The following is a 20980-nucleotide window of genomic DNA, read 5'->3' on the forward strand; positions in this document are numbered from 1 at the left end:
TTAATGGCAAAGCACATATTATTTATAAATAGAAGTTAAAGTACGTTCTTTTTCTAAAGACCCTGAATAATTTTCTGCTTGCACATTAGAGAAACACCAGCTGATAGAAACTCAGAGTTACAAGTGTGGGTTTTAGCAGCCTCCAGACTCTTTAGAATGCCACAGAGCTTTTATTCTCGATGACTTAAAATGAATCACCAAAAGGTATCACAGGAATAAATAGTTATATTACTATAATTATTGCATAAGCACAACTGGGTATTACTAATAAGTTTTCGCCTCTATATTCAGTGGTAAATGTCAACAGATTTTGGGAACTTTTTTGTCATTGCACATTTCATCTTTATATTTCTTTAGTTATATGAAGGTAGATAGTTCTTCCCCTAGCTATATGTTGTTTCCTGATTGTACTTCTTGACTGGTGATTTTAGACTGGGGTATGGCTTGTTGGCGCAAACAGATGATTAACAGCAGGGCTGGGACAAGAACCTGGTGACCTGGTTCCCAGACTTGTACTGCTTTTCCCATCAAACATCTGTTTTATCTTTTAGGCTAATATGCAAAATGAATTTAAGTGGAAAAGTCAAGGATGCCCTTGAAAAAGTGTGTATTGGGGAAGATGTCAAAAGAATTCAAGAATGTTTAATTTGGAGACAAGACGTAGATTGCAGGGACTAGCTTTCTGTCATCAGAAAGCAATCTGCCCTTGTACTCTACTATGTAAACTTTGTTTAGTTCATTGATAAATCTGTAAAACTGATTTATTAATTAAATGAGTGGTCACTGTGCATTGGCTAAGTGCTGTAAATAAATTATTCTGTTTATTTGTTAAGACAACACTGGAAAAACAGGCATTATTATCCCATTTTACAGATGAGGAAAACTTAGTCTTTGTATTATACAATATGCAGTAGTTCATATGGCTACTTTGTGACAGAGCTGGAACTCAAGTCCCCTGTGTTTCAGTCAGAGCCTCCTGCTGTGAGCTGTTTACACTGTGCGGATGCATAAGTGAAGTCTGTGATCCTCTCCAGCACTAAGATAGGATTCTGAATACAAGAAGGGCTTCTCCATGAAGCTTCATGGGGCAGGAGTGGAATCCTCGGTAAGAGGAATTAAGTTCTAAAGGAGCCTTCCAATGAGGGAACCATTCATCTTGGAAGCTAGTAGCTCTATGGCCTAGGCGATGCACAGACCAAGGAGGGACAATGGGATATATGAAATCTAGTAAAAGTACTACTACTGTGCCATGTAGAAAAGTGTCTTTATAGTGCTAAAGTCCAGTACTCAAAGTTTATATTTAGCGTATTCCTATCGCCACATAATTTCTTTTTTTCTTTAAGTTTTAGCTTTGCTTAGCAACCGGATACCTCTTCTTCTTCTTTTTTTCTTATTTCTCTTATTTGCCTGTAAGTAATCTCTTCTGGCTTGTGGCTCCTCCAAGGGGTCTTTATATTTTAGAAGGCAACAGATTATACTAGGATAATATTATGGGACAGGTGTCCTCTTGGTGACTTCCTGTCATGGAGATGTCTCAGAATGGGGATAATTGTATTGGTGAGAAAAGTGATGGACTTGCCAAAGTATACATATACATACTCTGTGACAACAACAAGGGACTACAACTTCAAGTGATATTAAACGACATGAAGTGCTATCTTTAAGAGACCTGCCACTATACTTCCAAGTTACCTGTGTCCATTCTCTAGTTTTATCTCCGGTTTGTGTCTTATATATGAATGTTAAAGTAGGCTAATCCCCACCTGATGAAGAATAAAGAAAATAAAGACTTGCCATGCTTATTATCATGTGTTCCATCTCTTTAAATTTGGGTTTGAAATAGTCCTCCCAAGGTTTTCTGGAGGTTATTGTCCCTCATATGTTGTTGATTGACTCCTGGTTTAGACTGTACTATGTAAAATAGCACCTATGCTTTCTTAGATAAAAATAGATTAGCTTAACAGTTACTTTATAATCCTGAGAAAAAGTAAATTATGCCATTTGTTAAAGGCTGACATTTAAATGCCAAGGTCTCATTATTTGGAAGAGGAGAGGTTATGAAAAAGAAAATGATTCAACCAGGAACTACAGTACAGGTAGAGTAGGCAGTCTTCAATAATTAGTAAGGAAAGTACAATCATGTGAATTCAAGAAAAGAGGAGAATTTATTTTTAATTGGTGTGCAATACCATCAAAAGAATGGCTGAATATAAATAAAAATATTAAAAGCTTTGAGCTTTACAGACTATCTTATACCTGAGTGAACACAGCTTTTAAAATTTCATGATTTCATGCAATAGTTATTCTATATCTCCAAATGCTAAAAACAACAACAAAAAATGTGACCCTAATTTCTCTATAAGCTTGTAAATCAATATCCCATGAAAATCTATGGGAAATATAAAAGATAATCATAAACTCTCTAAATTTGGTTTTCATCATAACGATTTTTGATTTTCATATGCAAACAAAACCAAAGAAGGAATCCACATGTTCACAAATTTAAACTGGAAGGCAGAGTCTCTGTGTAAACAAAATAACCTCATGGCAACCTAGCAGAGTAGCCACAGTACTCCTGGGAATCAAATAGCTATACCAAATTTGTTCAAGTAAAAGAAAGCCCAAATTGCCTTAAGTCTCTGAAAACCCATATCATTCTCAAATGAGAGAAAATGAAAAGAAATTTAAAGGTTACTTTTATTCTCCCTTAACAACTGTCAGAAACCCAAAAAGCTTTTTAGGAATGGGCCGGGAGGAAAAGATGACTGTTAAAATGGCGTGGGTTTCCTCCGTCACCTACTGATATTACTGCAAAACCAAACCAGCGTCATTTAAAAAATAAGAAAATATTTCTCAGAAGTGGTTGTACATTAATTTTCTTGCTTGATATAGTGCCACCATTTTCTAAGGAGCTTGAATTATTAACTTGTAAATAGAGGGCTGATGGTCAAGTGAAGTATGCTACCCACTGTAGGGCACATTCTGAGGCACATCCAAAACATCATTTGGATGCCTGACATTGTTTTAGCAGGAGATAAAGCCATTTATTTTTCAGTGACAATTGGGGCTTCGAAGGCAGACAACCTCTGAAAAGGTGACACTCTAAAATTCACATGGAGGTGAAGTACGTGAATGTTGGACCCATTTTTGAAAGAAGGCTTTGGCTCTTGGCATGGCATGTACACGTATGGTTGAAGAGGAAGGACAGTGTGGGAAGAAGGAAAGGACGAGTCAGGTAAATAGCAGCCTCACCTACTTGACAGTCTGGCAAAATCAATGTCACGAAATAATTATAGTAGTACTGGAATGTATACGTTAGTTTAATATGTGTATAGTTCAGGTGCCTTCCTTCATTTCTCCCTCTTTCTTTCCCTCCCTCCTTCCTTTCCTTTCTTCCTTTCTTTCTTTCTGCCTCCCTAATGCCTGGGCACTTACAGAACATCAATAGAAGAACTACTCAAAACTATACAAACAGAAAATAATGTCACGGTCACTATCTCCTTCACAGGAACACTCAACCTTGGATCAAATACATGCCTCAATTACATCTTTCATTTAAAAGTGAACCTCCCTCACTGGCATACTACCTCAAATAGCATCAAAGCAAAATGAAACACAGGCAACATTTAACAACGCTGGTAACCATGGAAACATATCATTAAAAAATATATAAACAGGAATGAATAATTAGATGAGAAATTCATTTCTACATTTATCTTTTTCCAAGATCCAGGGAAGGAAGCTCTCTTTTACCTCTTATCTCAATTTGGACACTTCCTCTAGAGCCTGTCTTTTAACTGAAAAATGAGAATTTGTAACATGAGGATTTTAACATTGCCTATCTTAATGAGCAAATCTCTTTGTAGGCAAAGAACTAAAAAATCTAGCAATGCCCATTGTTTTCCGGATGTAACACTGAATGCATGAAAGGATCATAAGGCAGTCAGGGAATTTGCTTTGGGGCTGTTAGGTGGGCTGGAAAACTTGACTTACTGATATCATGATGAGAAGGGGAGAGCAGTTGTTAACCTTTAAAAATAGGAAGTTTAGGTTCCCTCACTTATTGGAGGTTCTACATAATGAGAAGACTGAGGGGATAATCTGGGGCTTATGCATTATGTAAGTAGCATTGTCAGGTAGGCGGCATCATCCGTGCAGGTCATCTGACGCTCTACCTTTGCATCTAGAGAAGTCCTAGATAAACTCTATGGTAGGCTAAGTTGATCATTAACTTAAAAAAATTATAAATGGCCATCTAGCCCAGCACTGTGCATTGGGATAACCTGGTTGGGGGGGCAGTAGAAAAATACAGTTCTCAGGACCTCGCCCAACTCTGGGAGGCTAATAATTTAAGTGTTTTCCCAAGTGACTCTGGTGCACTTGGTCACTAGACCAGTGTTTGAGAACCGCTGACCTAGGCTAACTTCCTTATCATACTGAAGCAGAAACTAAAGTCTAGAGCAGTTGTGGTAGATTGAGTTGATGGCCTCAGTCCCTCCTTTTTCCCCATAGAAATATCACGTTCATACCTTTGTCATGGATTTGCAGGGAGCAGATGAATCTTATCCCTTGGCCTTGGCCATGGCCACATGGCTTGCTTTAGCTAATGGGTTGTTAGCAAGCATGGCATGAGCAGAGGCTTGAAGTGTGCTTATAAGGTTTTGCTTTCTCTCTTAGAACCCTGCATTTTACCATAAGAAGAACAGATATCAAGTAGCCATTGGTCAAAGGATGGGGAGAGACATGTGGATCACACTTGGGCATCTTGCAGCTTGGAGCTAATCCTAGTTAAGCCCAGCCAAGACCAGCCTAGATTAGTCAAATCCAAGCTAACCTGCTTATTATCTTAAGCCACTGCATTTGAGAATGATTTGTTACACAGAACTATTGTAGCAGTTGCTGTCTAATACAGAAATGCAGTGACTTATCCAAAATTGAATTTTAGCATTAGAACTAGAAGTTACATCTTGTGAATCTTGGGCTTGACCTCTTTCTATTGTCTGTTTTACTTCCTTTTCTTCAGAGTTAAGCTTAGATAGCCACTGCCTTCATAAGGGCCTTCCGCTCAACTTACACTCCCTATATTCTAAAACATTCCATCGCCTTTGCTCCTTAGAGCTTGCATCTGTCACCTTTTGTCACCATAGTTTACCTTTTCTTTCATTTTGTTCCTTCAGGATTGTGTCTTCATGTATCCAAAGAGATTAAGAAGTCTCAAATAAACTAATTCCTAAATTTATGTTCAGGAGTCACCCATTAATGAGTTAAAAACTTTCAGATAAAATTCTTTTGCATATGATCTGGGGATGACTAGAGACTCAATGCCAAATGGTGAGAATATAAGCATAATACATAACAATTGATAGGGGAAATATTTTTAGGTGAATGGGTCTGATGCTTCTTAAATCATACCTAATCTAAATACTATAAGGCCTGGGTTGCTTTCAGATATTCCTTGTTCAAAGATTTTATAAACTCTCTGCCTGACAGGGCCAAATAAATAAATAAATAAATACATACATACATAGACTATAAATTTAAACCATTAAGAGAAATGCTCATATGGTATTTCTATTTTGTTCCTTTCTCTGGAAACTTTTTTCAACGAAAAACAAAACCTTAAAAAAAAAAAAAATTTCCTCCTCAAAAAAAGGAAGGGGTTTGGTAAAAAAAAATTTTTTTTTCTATTTTCTTGACTTACTTTGCCTGTAATTTCATGTTGAAGATTTTATTTTTATTCCAAGGTTGAGATATCATAAATTTTACCATGTAAATGACTCATATTGGAGTGATTTCGCAATATTAAGGAAAAAACAAAGAATTGGAGTAAAAAATTAGTCTTCATTATTAGTATGAAGAATCAACTTAACATTCAGTGTTCTGCTTAGCACAGAGAAATCCATTATCTTGGTGTTGTCTTGATTGTCATGTTTGAATGAAGAAGCTAACAGCTAAGACCTTGGGATTTACATGGGGACACCCATGAACACAGAAACCGATGAGGCAAAAGATTCTTGGAAATCTGCAAACCTCTCCCAATATTCTGATGAATCCCAAACTCAACTAAAGCACAAACATTGTCCACAATTGTGAATCTAACACACACACACACACACATACACACACACACACAGAGAAATACTTGTTGAATTCATATAAGCACTGAATTGAAATCACAAACAAAACCACTATTCTGAAATATTCTTGACATTATTGGTTCGAACTTCATGTCAATCCAATATTTAATCTGGTTGACTGATTAATTTAACACGTATGTATTGAGCCGCTTTTTGCAATTCACTTCGATGGTACTGTGAAAGAAAAACAGAATAAGAAGAAGTGGATTCTAATTTAAGTACCAGTTGTTTTCCTCGGTAAATATTTTGTGTTAGCATATATATTCCTTGAAGACAGGGCCATGTCTATTTTGTTTACTGCTGTATTTCCAATATGTAGCACAGTGCTTGACACATAGTCACTAATAAGTATTCAATAAATGTTTGCTGAATGAGTATGAATGACACACACAATTTGAGAGTAAAGAAGAAAGGTATCCACTAATTTAAGAGGCGTCTGGAGACACTGGATTGGAAAGGCTTCAAGCACGAATGACTACAGTGCAGTGTAAGGAGGCACTATATAACACCAGCATTCTGGGTGCTATTTTTTCCCTTGAGTACTGGAAGCAGTACATTTCTGCTGCTAAGCCCAATACCAAAGAGAAAAAGGGCTGTTGCAAAGAGAAGGAGTAGTGCAAGTATCTTAACCAATGGTCTGTGAACCCCTGAAATCCAAAGAAGGACTTTAGGGGCCCAGATACTGTGCACCATCTTCCTTAAGCATGTGGCTGGGGAAAATTTTCTCAATGCAGTCAGCTCCTGATTTTGTCCTTGAGAATAATTACACCAAAATAAAAGTCCTTTTTGGTGAGCTCTCTTTGGAAACATTTATGCCAACGATGTCTTTAAAATGGTGAACATTTCAATGCCAAGTACAACTTGAATTGGATGCGAAATCTTGGTATTCTCTGCACAGATGGACGACCTGTGAAACTGGCACGGCCTCAGCCTTTGCTACTTCACTAAGGAAAGATGCTCCACATGTCAGGCTTTGTACATGGGCCTGTGTTGGTGTCAACAGCCCTTCCAACAATCCCAAAAGAGGTCTTTCTACTGCTGTGAAAGTCTTCGACTTCCTTAGAGCCAAGAACCTGAATCAGTGCCTCTTCAGTAGGTCTTTGTCAAGATACAAGAACATGCACCATGAGGTTCTTTCCTATGAAAGAAGTTTGCTGGAAATCCAGAGAAGAAATTTAGAAGTGATTTGGTTTGGTTAATTCTTTAAAAATTTTTAAGAGAAAAGAAAATCCTTTTTAGAGCAAATTGATAGTGAGAAGTTCATTCCGGGACTAGCTTTATAATGGGTGATATCTTAGTTAGATAAATGAGACAAATCTCTTGATTGAAATGCTGAATTTTCCACTAGAAATGCTGCTGAAAAACTATGAGCTTTTTTCTTCTTCTTTTTTTTCTTTTTTCTTTTTTGGTCATGATGCTACTTTAAATGAGGTAGCTGAAGTCTAACAAAAATATAAATTCTCCAATGCTAGAAGTGAGACTGACAAAGTCTTGAGAGTTTCTTTGTATGGGAGTCTATAGACACTAGGCAAATGGCTTATCTCTTTTAAAAGTCACTTTTTTTTCAGGCGGCTTTAACACTGACAAATGGCTGACATAGATAGCCTTGATGATATAGACTTAACAAAAATAATTTCTCTGATGTAAGGACAAAGGAAACTACGTAATATGGAGTTTGGTATTTTCTGATGTGTGCCTACCCATATGAGATACTGTGAGCTGCAGGAGTCCTGACTTCATTTGCTGTTTAAGACTTTGTGGACTAGGGTTTTACCTCTTACTGCTGTTAAATTGAAGCATTGACATTGATGAGATGTCAAATATAATATTTCAATTTCTTATTCCCACCAAATTGTGTAACATTCTCACAAGAGTGAGAAAGTCATAATTCTCTGTAAATGCTGCTTTGGTGTTCTGACTATGTGCAGAAGATCTATTTCCAAAGCAATGAGATAAATAGTAAGCACATTTTTCTCTGTGTATGTGTTTATGAGTATTGTTTCTAGGTGGCTGCTCATAAATTGAATCAGATTCTCAGAGAGATTTGCAACTCAGGAAAAAAAAATTTAAAAAGAACAATTAAGGTGAGGGATGAGCTTATCAAACAGCTTGACTATTTAGTGGGATTCCTTTGCACTTGTTTCAGTAGAGTTCTGCAATAAAATGAGCTGCTATTGCCTTTTTTTTCACTCCACTGCTGAGTGATGCAGACCAGAGTTGGCTCTATTACTCACATTGCAGAAGATAAAGCCGTACCAAAGACAACCGCATGGCTGAGGGCACGGCTGACAGTGAAGGCGGGAAAACAGTAGAGGAAACCAGGAATGGAAGAGGAGGAAATCTTGTTTGTTTCCTGATTTTATTAAATCTAGCCCTGGATCTAAGGGACAAGGGTCTTGGGAGGTGGACTAGAGTTTACGATAAAGTTCTTCTTGGAATAATTTTATTACTTTAGGAGCAATATATAAATACATAAAGGTTGCTGCTTCAAAATAGCTAATTCTCAGCCTGATCAGGACTTTCTATTTTGCTAATTAGTTCAGAATTGTGGTGTCTGAGAAGAGGAGGGTTGCTGATAACAGAAGATGGGTGATCAGCATGCAGAAGCATGCTTGCAAGTTCAGTCTCGTGACAAGTTATTTCCAACCTTCCCTAGCTCTGATGAGGTGACACTATTATAGAATAACATGTGCAAACACTTTTATTCAAAGTGATATATCCCCCTTTCAGCTGTCATATAGTGTAGAACATTATGCCCTTTTTTTCCTTGCTGGTTTGATGATATGAAGAATATTCTTAATATAATCGAAAGGTGTACTTGAGCTCACCAACGATAAGGTCTGTTCTTTTGCATGTAAGAGTTTTTAAGTCAGTGATCTATGAGAGTGGGTGTAGACTGGTTCTCAAATTTTATATTCTGAAAACTTCCATTTCCTGTTTAAAATCTCTAAAAACAATAACTCACCAGAGTGGTAGGGATTTTATGCTGTTGAAAGGAAGATAGTAACTTTCCCACTTACGAAGGTAGTAAAAACAGAATGCGTCTATTGAGCCTTAATGGGTGTCTACAAACGTAATGCAAATATGATTTCTAGTTTGTGATGTTTGAGGGCATTCTTAAATTCAACAGTGTAGTGCCATGGTGGTTTGGGTAGTGAGGCATCTCTGTCTTTAAAGTTGGCATGAACTGGGCACTCTCTGGCAAGTCCAAACCCCCTTTTGATTTAGAACAGAACAAGGTTTAGAGGGAAGTTGTATATATTTGAATAAAGATCAGGGAGAGGCTGCTAGAAGATGGAAGAACGTAACTGGTGAGACAATGGTGTGCTGTGCTGATGTTGTGGCTAGTTAGAAGGGTTTAGTTTATAGAACTTATCTTCAGGATGCAATTTCTAATTATGTTACATCTTTTTTTTCTTAACACTTGTGACATCGTTTTTTGATGTGCCTAAAAATATGAGACTTTTGTGCTAAAATGGGCTTAAGAATAGGCCTTCTCGAACACTTTATGCTAGTCATCTCTTATTTTCTATTTGAAACTCCTCTAGAGACTAATTCGCTTTAGGTTATATAACTATTTGGTGTTAGAACTTGGAATGAATCAGACCCGACTTCCAGACAAGGGGTCTTTTCCAATATACCAAGTTGCCTCGAATTAAAGGCAAAAAAGAGCATACAAAGAGAAATATGTTTTTCTTACTTTTTGTTAATAGAGAATAGTAAAATAATAGTATTTGTTTTATTCTTTTTTTTATATAGCAAACATGCATGTATTGGTTCATGGAGATTATTTTCTTAGTTTGAGGTAAATAGTGTTATTAATACTCTTTGAAAAGTAAAAGAAACAGAAAAAACATTAGCACAAATTTTAAGTTCTTAATCTGTCTTAGGCTGAACCAACATTAGACCTATTTTTTCATAGTTCAATGTAGAAAACACCATAAGTACTCATATGTTTGTTTAATGAATGAATAACCTAAAAAAAACCCCATTCATTTAGGACCTAGCATATACCAGGCCTGCTAAATATTATCTAATCTTCGAAATTCAACTCCCTTCCCACCTCTCTTCAGAAGCCTCTAAAATCCTTTAATTAAAAAGTCCTCTCCCTTTACTATCTATATAGTATCTATAGCTCACATTATTTGCTCATTCTTTACATCTAGTAATTCTTTCCAACTATTTACTTACATGCCTGTAAGCAACTACTACCATTTTGTGTGTTCCAGATTCCCTTAGGAAAGTTTTAAATTTAGAAAATTAATAATTTTTTTGAGACTAAAATTTTGTCTACCTGAATTTTAGCTTAAAAAATTTGCAAATCTCAATTATGGTAAGGCTAATTTACATTCTTATTTTTTATAGTAGGTAAGTAGAACTCCAAACATTTAGATGGAACTATATAAATTATTGAGAATTTCACATAGTAAACTTAATACTTTACTGTCTAATGAAAATAACATGTGATAGACAGAAAACTAGAGGCACAAACACATTAGTGAAAATGTGAGAAGCATCAGAAGACTTGATTATTTTTCACTTTCATATTAGTGTTTTAACAGATCTTATTCAGATCTTATTCTAGTTGGTTCGAAGAGTTCACATTCAATTAAATTAAACAATCTTGAAATATGAAGAACGAACAGCTTCACATAGTCTGGGGGGCAGAAGATCTGGAGGAGGGGGTTGGCCTTTATAGTTGATTTTCAAGTATTTGAAAAATTTTATTTGGAAATGGGTTTCCATTTGGTCCATGTGTCCCCACTGGGAATCACTTGATGGAAGTTTAAGGGAATAGAAATCCACTTTAAAAGAGGAAAACAGTTTAATAATAAGCAAATTAGATGTTGTTTCTTGGGGATAAATGAGCTCATCATTTTGGACATATTTCACTGACAGTTTGTGGAGGGAAAATGGGACAAGAACTCATTTGTATGTTGTGAATGAGATTAAACTAATAAATTCCCTATTTTCTTTATAATCCTAAGACATTATATTATGTCTCTCTTCTTGACATCTAGTTGAAATTTGGTATGACTTCTTGCTGCCATTTTGAATAACATATAAAAAAGATCTGCAGTTTTTGTTATTGGCTAAGTGTTCCCAACAAATGCAACTGATCTTCGCATTTTCCTTTATTTTGTAATTGGTATTACCTCTAGCTTCTGCTTTTATAGGTCACAAATCAAGAAGAATTTATAAAAATACAATGTTGATATTTTAAAGGATCAAGTCATTATAGCGGCATGCCTGGGAAAATAGTTCCTGAGATGTCTAAAATTTATATTGGATGGTAAAACTGAAGTATATGCCAAGGGTTAACCAACTTGAATTTCGCCCTTAAAATTAGTCTAAAAAAATCTACCTCGTTATAAATACATTACTACTGAGTAGTGTCCTTCTGATTGATATGATCAGAGCTAACTTTTACAGCAGTCTTTTAAGCACCAATCCTTCATTTTGTTTCTAAAAATGAGATAGGCTCCTCCTCCCTAGTTCAGACATCAATTTTTACCTGCCAATACAGTTTGATGAGCTTGCTTATGCATTGTTCACTTCCTCCACAGAGCCAGAACATGTAGTCAGCAATCATGGCACTCCTAAGAACAAGGACAGATTTTTAAAAAAGCAAATTTATAGGACAGAAGGAAAATTATAACAGGCAGAATATATAAATACTGAGGAAAAAGACTATAATGTATAAATTTGACTAGACTAATATTAAGCAAAGCATAAAACGCAATTTAGAATGTAGAAAGTATGGTTGATTTTTTTTCTCGCGTAGCTAAACTAAAACTATAAGAGAAGCAACAAGCCATTTGTCTTTTAGATTTTTTTTTCCTGTTTGTACGGTATAAGAATAGTATTTAAAGACTACATGAGAATGCTTTGTTTTGGTTGCCTCTTGTTAAACTTTCAAGCATTTATGGAATAACATGTTTTATGAACTCTAAAATGCCTTCAAACTTAGTATAACACATATAGTTAACTATTACATTGGCATTTAAGCTTATCTCAGACTTTACCTGAATTAAAGATTATTCACCTCTGATTAAATTAGCCTCCTTAAAATAGAAAGTAAAAAATTTCCAATTCAACAGACACTTCCCTCACCCCAAACTTTGTGTTTAATTGAATTGGTTTTAGGATCTAGCGTGTATAACCACTGCATTAGTCTTATTAAGCTGAGGGGATATTAAAAACCATTGTGCAATGGATATTAATTCATTGCTTAGCACCCTTTGGAAAAACAGTTTACTTTTATGACTGTTTCTCTGCTAGGCCTCTCTATTTCTTTTCTCCAGAGATTCCAAATCCAATTAAATGTGACTAGAAGTAATTCTAAATTGTCACGTTAGCCAATTAAACATATAATAATCCTGTGTACCTAATCACTAGCACCAAAAGTTTATTTATTTAAGTAGAGCTATCACTGTGTACCCCTGAATGTTTTCCTTATCTTTGCCTGCAGATACGTGTGGTTTCTTGACATTATCGTAATCGAATTAGAAATTTTCCTTCCCTAAATGTAGGTTGTCTAAGGCACAGCAGCTACAAACTTACTACAGTACTCTGCTGAAAGAATTAAAATGTTTAGATTCTTGCTCAGAACAGAGAAAAATTAGGACTTTAAAAATGAACAATGGAAAAAAAATACCACCATTTGGGGGATTATTCTGCTCAATATACACATTTTTTTAATACATGTGATGTTGGAAAGAAGCTGTCCACTGACATTTGAACATATATGACAATAATTTAAGGATAACTAATCTTTTAAGAATGCCTTTATATTTTTCAAAGTTCTAGTTGAATAAGATTAAGTGAGCTAGGAGGCCATAGGCCCTCTTCAATATTTCAGTGTACTGTTTTCTCTTCAGGGACAATGTATACATTGCACTAAAATTACTGTGCAGAGTTCAGGAAAGAAACTTTACAATTTTGAAACATTCAAAATATATAAAAGATAATCCTGGCTCATAGACCCAGTGGCTTGAATTAAATAAAGCTAAACCGATAGTTTCTATTACGTTCATGATTGTCAGTCATCTTGTATTGGAACAATTTTGAGAGAAAAGGAGATAGATCACCACAGTAGGTTTCTAGGGCTTTCCTGCCATTTCTAATGCTTTTAATGATTTGGTTTTGAGTTCCCCATTCACCAACGTACATTTAGAAGTTTCACTATTTTTATTAATATTTTCCAGAAGTTGCTTCTTCTGTAATGATGTGTTGTCAAATTGCTACATTCTTAAGTATGATTTTATTACACCTGGGGGCTCAAGTCTTTTTCCAAAGGAACACATCTCCAAATTTATACTGAAACAAGTGAGGAATTAAGATTCATTGAAATTTGTTACCTGCCTTCAGTGAAGCACATTATCATAATAGTAAAAAGATACTGATATTAAATAACAAAATATGGTTTCATAAAACTACATGTTTGTAGAGATGTTTTTCTAAAGTATAATGTGTTTCAATACCTGATACAGAGCAGTGCTCATTTTAGGAACACAATTTAGACAGTAGTTGCTCTAATGCCATTTTCTTCACGGTGGAAACGGGAGTTATGCCTTTACCACCCACCTTCCTTTGTTGGGTTTCCTGTCATAGCTTTGCCCTACAGCTTAGCCTTTGTGAATCAGTATACAAATAAGGGGAAGAACATGAAAGGAGCATGGAAATAACATTATACCGTGTAATATTTGTGAGGCAAGAGACAGGGGTTTTTCATCATGCTGATTTTATACAGGGCAAAGACAATTATTTAATCAACTCAGAGCATCTACAAGGAGTCAAGTACCTTGTGGGATCCTGGTTGTGGCTGACTTACCTCATGAATCGAATGTAATCAGTAACCTATCATTCTTTTTACTTTCCTTCTGGTATCTCCACTTACTTTTAGACCAATATTCTGGATGCTAGTTAGTGTGATTCAATGTTGCTTCAAAGTGTCATTGTTGAATTGTCATTATTCTATTTACTTTACTTTCATTAATCTATTGAATGTTGTAGCTGCACTGGAACTATGTGATCATACTAGCCAAACCCTTTAATTGACAGTTGGTGTTTTAATATCTGTCAGTTTTGTGTCTTTCATTGCTAAGCACCATGTTAAGCTCTTTGCATAGTAGACTGTGAATCTAACCCACCCACACTTCTGCAGTAGAACTCATCCTATTGAGCCTACCCATGGAAACTGCTCTTGCAATAGTCTCTCTCTGTCTCGTTTCCATTCTTTCTTTCAATTTTCCCTTTTCTCTTGAACTTTTCTACTAGTACACAAAAATGCTATTCTTTCTATCATCTTAAAATGAAACACCCCCAAAGCTGCTTTCGATCCACTTCCCTTCCATTCACCATCTTAATTATTTTTTTCTCAACAAACAAAACCCTCCTTGAAAAAACTGTGTGCACTCCCTATCTATAATTTTTGTCTTCCTATTCTCTTTTGTACTCACTGCAGCAAGGTTCTCACTCTCACTGCTCCACTGAAACTGCTCTCGGCAATGCCACCAGTGGTCTCTATACTGCTCGATGCAATGGTTGAATTCTCAGTCTTCATTTTACAGGGCTCATGTGGCTAATTTTGCAAGACTAAGATGACCTGGGTCATCTCTTGCTTATGCCTTTGAAAATGATAAGCAAAGCCTCAACTGTTTTTTAAGGATGATATGAGATCACCACTGACCAAGTCCCTATTATTTAAAAAGTAATATGGTAACCAATCACTGTGAAGAATGAACACGCACTGTTTTCTCACTATAAAAGCTGTTTTTTAACAATATACCCCTGAATCTCATTCCATGTTTTGGTTTGAGTGATTTTAATCTCATTTTATTTATTTAAACTGGTTTGCAAACTATCTTTTTGGTGTGTGTGCACAATAAATTTTTACTAATTACTATACTTCAGTGATTCATTGGTTTTACTTTGTCTATTTCTGAACCATTGACAGATACCTAATAGATATTTCAAACTTAACATTTCTGCACCAAAGATTCTGATCCTTTTTTACTTCCCGCCACCTCGGATCTCTAATCTTCTTCTCCATCTATCTAATTTCTTAGGCAAAAAATCTTGGAGTCATCATTGACTCCTCTCTTTCTTTCACATTTCCTATCCAATCCAAGGTAAAATTCTGGTCAGGTTATCTTTAACCTATATCAGAATCCTGCCACTTCTTGCCACCCCCAGCATTACTATCTCGTCCGTCATGTGTCACCTGGATTATTGCAACAAGCTTCAGACTGGATTCCCTGCTTCCTCATTCATCTGTTTTCAACACTGCGGCCAGACGATCTCGAAAATTAGTGCGCTGGAGTAGGTTACCACTGTGCTTAAAACTACAAAGGCTACTTATCTCTCTCAGAGTAGAAACCAGTCTTCAAAATGGCATTTGAGTCCTATGCCATCTGGTCACATGTCACTTTGCTGATCTCATTTCCTATTTACTTTGCTCCAGACAAACTGTTTACTTCGCTATTCTACAAAAATAGTGCTATTCTACACTATCGCCTCTGGGATTTTGCACTTGACAGTACCTATTTTAGAAAGTTCTTTCCATAGACACCCCCTGACTCTTTTGTTCACCTCCTTCAGGCCCTTTTCAGGTGTTATTTTCTTAAGAAGGACTTCCCCGATACACTCCAATACTCTCCATACTCTTCCTTTTTACTTTTCTCACATAGTTTTATTTTATTATTATTAGTTTTAGTAGTGTTTATTGTTGTCTTCCTCTATGGCAGGGGTTAGCAAACTTTTTGGCCTGTGGCGAATCTGGTCTGCCACTTGTGTTTGTAAATAAAATTTTAATGAAATGAAGCAATGCTCATTTGTTTGTATATTTTTAATATATTATCTATATTATCTATTTTACATATTATCTATGGCCGCCTCTGTGCTACACTGGCAGAGTTGAATAATTATGAGAGACCTTATGACCCACCAAGCCTAAAATACTTGCTATTGACTCTTCACTGGAATGTAGTCTCCCTGAGGTCAGGGATTCACTGCTGTATATGCAGTACTCAGAACAGTGCCTGGTATGGTAGTCACACAATACATGTTTGTTGACTTATCAAGCAAACATTATTTTATTTATTTAAACTAAAAAAAATAGATTCTTGTTACAAAGAACCTGAGGCCTATAGAGTTACTCAGTTTATTAGAAGTCCAACATAAGCAGTCTGGCCCTAGGACCTCCTTGTCCATATTAACAGATGTTTTTGTAGTAGGGCTGGCATGGGAATGGAGTGACAGGGTGCGCTTTGTCAACCTAATTTGTCCAATGTAGAATTCAATGCAACATTTAGCTCATATGAGAGCTTAATAAATGCTAATAGATGCTGATGTATTTATTACATAAATTAAAAAGGAAAGGCACCAAGAAGCACATCAGCCTAATATATTGCATCTCAAATTATTTTGAACATGATATCTTCAATCATGTGTCAACAATTATTGTTCTTTTGCAAAAAAATCTACTATTCTTTCTATATTATCTTTGAATGCCTTTACGAAATTGTTCCTGAAGTCACATTTAATTTACTTAATACAGCTGTTAAATCTGGCTTTTAAATACATGCACATCTAAAATAAAAGATTTTAATCTCATGAATTTAGCTTATTGAATTAAATCCCATTCCTACAGAATGGCAAATGCACAATAAAAGAATTTGACATGTTATTATTAATAACATAGGTACCAGTTTTGTTTTCCAAATTAATACTATAAAAGAATCATGATGTATAAGAAAATTCATACCAGGTGATTTTATACATTGCATATTTCTAAACAGACTGTGCAATTCTAAGGATATGAGAGTACTATTGACATTTCTCAAGGCATATGTTTGGATGTAAAATTTATAAGATTTCTACTCAGCATGGCCACATGGTGGTGTAAAACAATAAGATATGGGTAAACAAAAGAAAATCACAACACACAATCAGCTGTATGGTCTCATCGAGCTGATTGGTTAGGATCTTGAAAAGTCATTCCGTTCATCACCTTGCCTTTAGGCAGGATCACACTTAAACCTTTCAAATGAGACTGATGAGAATCTATTCTGTTTTAAAGATCTCCACAGAAGGACATCGCTCTCCTTTCTTCACTGATTCCAGAGTTTCACAGCCATAAATAGCATCTTCTGCAGCTTTAGTCTGCGAGCTTCAGTTCTCTCCCCAGTGTTAATGCAGCCAAAGCAAACTTTATCCTCTGAATAGCAGTTCTACACATCATTACAATAATTTATAATGTTCTTTTCTCTCGGTTAACTAATTAACCCTACTTGCTCTAATCTTTCTCCATGGGTCCCTTTTTCATTAGTCATTTTCAAAATTGTCTTTTCAACTTGTTTGAGTTCTTTCTGTTCTTTCTTCCACAACTGGAAATTGACCTCTCTCAAGGATCTAAGGATAATCTTGTGTTTGTATGCAGTTATTTCACTTATGTAACTTGTATAGGTAGTTCTTAAAAGTTTGTCTATGGGATAGTTATAACTACAGAATCCTTCCTTAATATCAACATATTTAGGAGGTTGTTTCTTTCCTCCCATATTTAAGAAAGCTCAAGAAATTATGTATATCATATTATTAATTTTAGGTGAATTAATATTGATGCAAAGTACATATTATTTTTGAATATGAATATGAATAATATTAAAGAGATTATATTCTGAACAGTAGAGCCAAACTAGCAAATTCACTTAAGCACACAAACACACACACATACTCACAGAGGAAATATCTTTTCACAGGCTCACATATTTTCCATATGGCAATCAGCCACAATGATCTTTTAAAAAATTTAAATCTAAATTACCTCAAATAAAATCTAAGCTCCTACTGTGTACCACTACTCTCATTATCGGCTGGCCTTGTTTTCCTTTCAACACGTTTTCCATCATCCTCCAGTTGATTGTGGCTTATTCAGTAGCTCAAAGCAAATAAGAATTTTCCTACCTTGGAGGATTTGTGTATGTGGTTCCTCTTGCCTGGAATCTATTCTTTCAATTTTTCATCTGGCTGTTCCTTCTCAAGATTTGGGCCTTTAGGCTTTAGCTTAAACACTGACAACCTCTTCAGTGCAGCCCACTCTGACCACTCTATCTAAATAAATCTGCCTACCATCCCTCAAGCAGAACTTCATCTTTTTCCTGAATAAGCCTCAACATTTTATAATTACTTTTTGGTTTACCTGTTGATTAGCTTTTTCCTCCTACACCTCTGTGCTGTACAATATGGTAATCACTAGCCATATGTGGCGATTTATATTTGTATAAATTAAAATTAAAATTTAAAATTCAGTTTCTTAGGTACACAGGCACATTTCAAGTGCTCACTAGCCACATGCGGTTAGTGGCCACTATACTGAAGGACACAGAACACCTCCATCAACAGTGGAAGTCCTGCCGGAAGCACTGCTCTAGATGGTAAGTGACAGAAGCCTACCGTTACAATGCCTCATACAAAACCTAGTAAATATGGGGGCTTGTGATGGTTAATTTAATGTGTCAACTTGACTGGGCTACAGTTTGCCCAGATATTTGATTAAATATTATTCTGGGTTTATCTGGGAGAGCGTTTCTGGATGAGATTAACATTTGAATTTATAGACTGAGTGAAGCAAATTGCCTTTCCCAGTGTGGGTGTGGCTCATCCAATCTGTTGAAGGACTGAAGAGAACAAAAGTACTGACTAAGGGAGAATTTGCTTTCTAATGGTCTTTAGCTGGGATATCAGTCTTTTCTTGTTTTTGGACCCAGACTTGGATTTGAATTTATACCAGTGACTCTCCTGCTTCTCAGGACTTTGGACTCAGACCAGAACAAACCCTTGGTTCTTCTGAGTCTCCAGCTTGCCAACTATAGATTTTAGGACTTCTCAGTCCCCATAATCACATGAGCCAAGTTATCTATCTATCTATCTATCTATCTATCTATCTATCTATCTATCTATCTATCTATCTATCATCTATCATCAATCTGTCTAGATATATATGTATATATGTATCTCCTATTAGTTGTTTCTCTAGAGAACCTTAATACAGAGGTCGATAATTTGTATTTTCTTTTGTTTCCACTTTTTCCTGGTCATCCTCTCCTCTCACTCTAGTTATTTGTTGTTCAACAGAAAGCCAAGTCCCTATGTTGCTCATGCATTTCAATAGTTGATGAGCACTGAAGAAGTTACAGTGTCGTCTCTGAACCTTTATAACAAGTCTATCTCTTTGCCTAATTTCCTTATTCTAATATTCTAATAGCTGAAAGTTGTCTCTGAGACTGTCTCTTACCTTTTGCAGACCAATATAGTTAATCTATTCCTGCATTGATTATATTTCTAGATTTTGATTATTACTGGTGTTCTAGCCAAGCTTGGTCCTACATGATTGTCCAGGAATGGATGAAAGTTTTTCTTTAGGTTTACTGCCTGCCAACTAGTCTGAAATTTAAAATATTGCCTGTTCCTAGATTCTCATTTGATAACAACAATGATAGTAGTACTATCACTATTTGTAATAGCAAATGACATTTACTGAGTGTTTACCATGTATATAAATAAGTGCTTTTACATCTCAGTTAAGTCTTACAATCAAACTATGAAATGAGGAAATTGAGGTTCTTCAAACCGAGGAGGTTAATTTTCCAAAATTGGTGGCACTGTCAGGATCCAATCAGATATATTTGTCATCAAATTTTGGCCTCTTAACCATAGTTCTATAATACTTCCATGTAGTCATTTCTTTTTCCTGTGCATCTTTTACAAGACTCTATTATCTTTAGCTGGACTTCTCTGATGCTAATTTCTTACCAAACTTTTGACTCCTGGTGCATTCTCTAAAAACTATGTTCTTGTAGTTGATCAAAAGTGTGTGTGTATGTGTGTGTGTGTGTGTGTGTGTGTGTGTGTGTGTTAATTATTATTGCCTATTGATACCTGTTCCTCTTCCTCTATTCTCACCCCATGCTTGTCTCATTGGCATACATGTTTTTTTTTAAGTCCTGGCTTATTAATCTGACATAGTCAAATTTCTTTTCCTGGCCATGTCAAGAGATGTGTTGTTACTTCTATATCTGGTTGAAGAGGCCTAGATGAATAAGACTTATCTTAGATTATGCATGGTTTGAATTTTCTATTATTTTTTCTGTGTGGAGACCAAAAATGTGGTTATCAACATTATCAACAAATGTTTACTATGTTTATTACAACAGTCAAGGTTTGGAGTCATGGCAACATGCAAAAGTGTAAAGATATAATACTGACCTCTATTAGCTGCCAATTTGACTATTGATAGAACAGCCATATTTGACAAGGGTAATTAAAATGTAAGGCAGTTTTATAGACATAAAGAACTATGCAAATGTTAAGTATATAATATTAACTAAGAAGTATAAAGCCTATGTGCTATAGAATTTTAAAAGAGGAAATGACTACTTTTGGTTTTAGTGGACTGATTGAATGCTGAGACTTGAAAAATGGCTAGCATTATTTTTAAGTGGTGATAAAGAAAAGAGATTTTTTTTTTTTTTTTTACCAGAGGTATAGCACATGCAAGGGCATTAAAGGTTGAAAATATTAATCTAGAATCTGAGGAGAGGCAGAGAATTTGTGTAAAAGAAGAGAGGGAGAAAAGACCAAAAATTATGTTGAAGACAGATTATGGTAGGCCTTGGATTCCAGGCAGATGAGTTTGAACTTTGTCCTATAGATGCTGGGAACAACTGATAGATTTTTGGCAGGGAGAATAATATGAGAAACTTCTAGTTTTAAAAATCTCAGCCACTGCTTGTCTGGATTCCATGTGGAAGAGGACCTCTTAGGAACCTCTCAGGGACAGT

The 20980-nt window shown here is 35.6% G+C and overlaps 1 protein-coding gene across 3 annotated transcripts in view; it reads right to left on the bottom strand.

Annotated features, from left to right (window-relative positions):
* Window positions 1–20980, bottom strand: part of SPATA16 (spermatogenesis associated 16) — a 216199-nt gene that overhangs the window by 79945 nt on the left and 115274 nt on the right. For all 3 annotated transcript variants that reach the window (XM_011380541.2, XM_011380532.1, XM_023524814.1), the window contains exon 5: window positions 11653–11737. In XM_011380541.2, the coding sequence (XP_011378843.1) occupies window positions 11653–11737 (85 nt within the window). The remainder of the gene's footprint in view (window positions 1–11652; window positions 11738–20980) is intronic.

Source organism: Pteropus vampyrus, unplaced genomic scaffold (genome assembly GCF_000151845.1).
Source record: "Pteropus vampyrus isolate Shadow unplaced genomic scaffold, Pvam_2.0 Scaffold12, whole genome shotgun sequence".
NCBI lineage: Eukaryota > Metazoa > Chordata > Mammalia > Chiroptera > Pteropodidae > Pteropus > Pteropus vampyrus.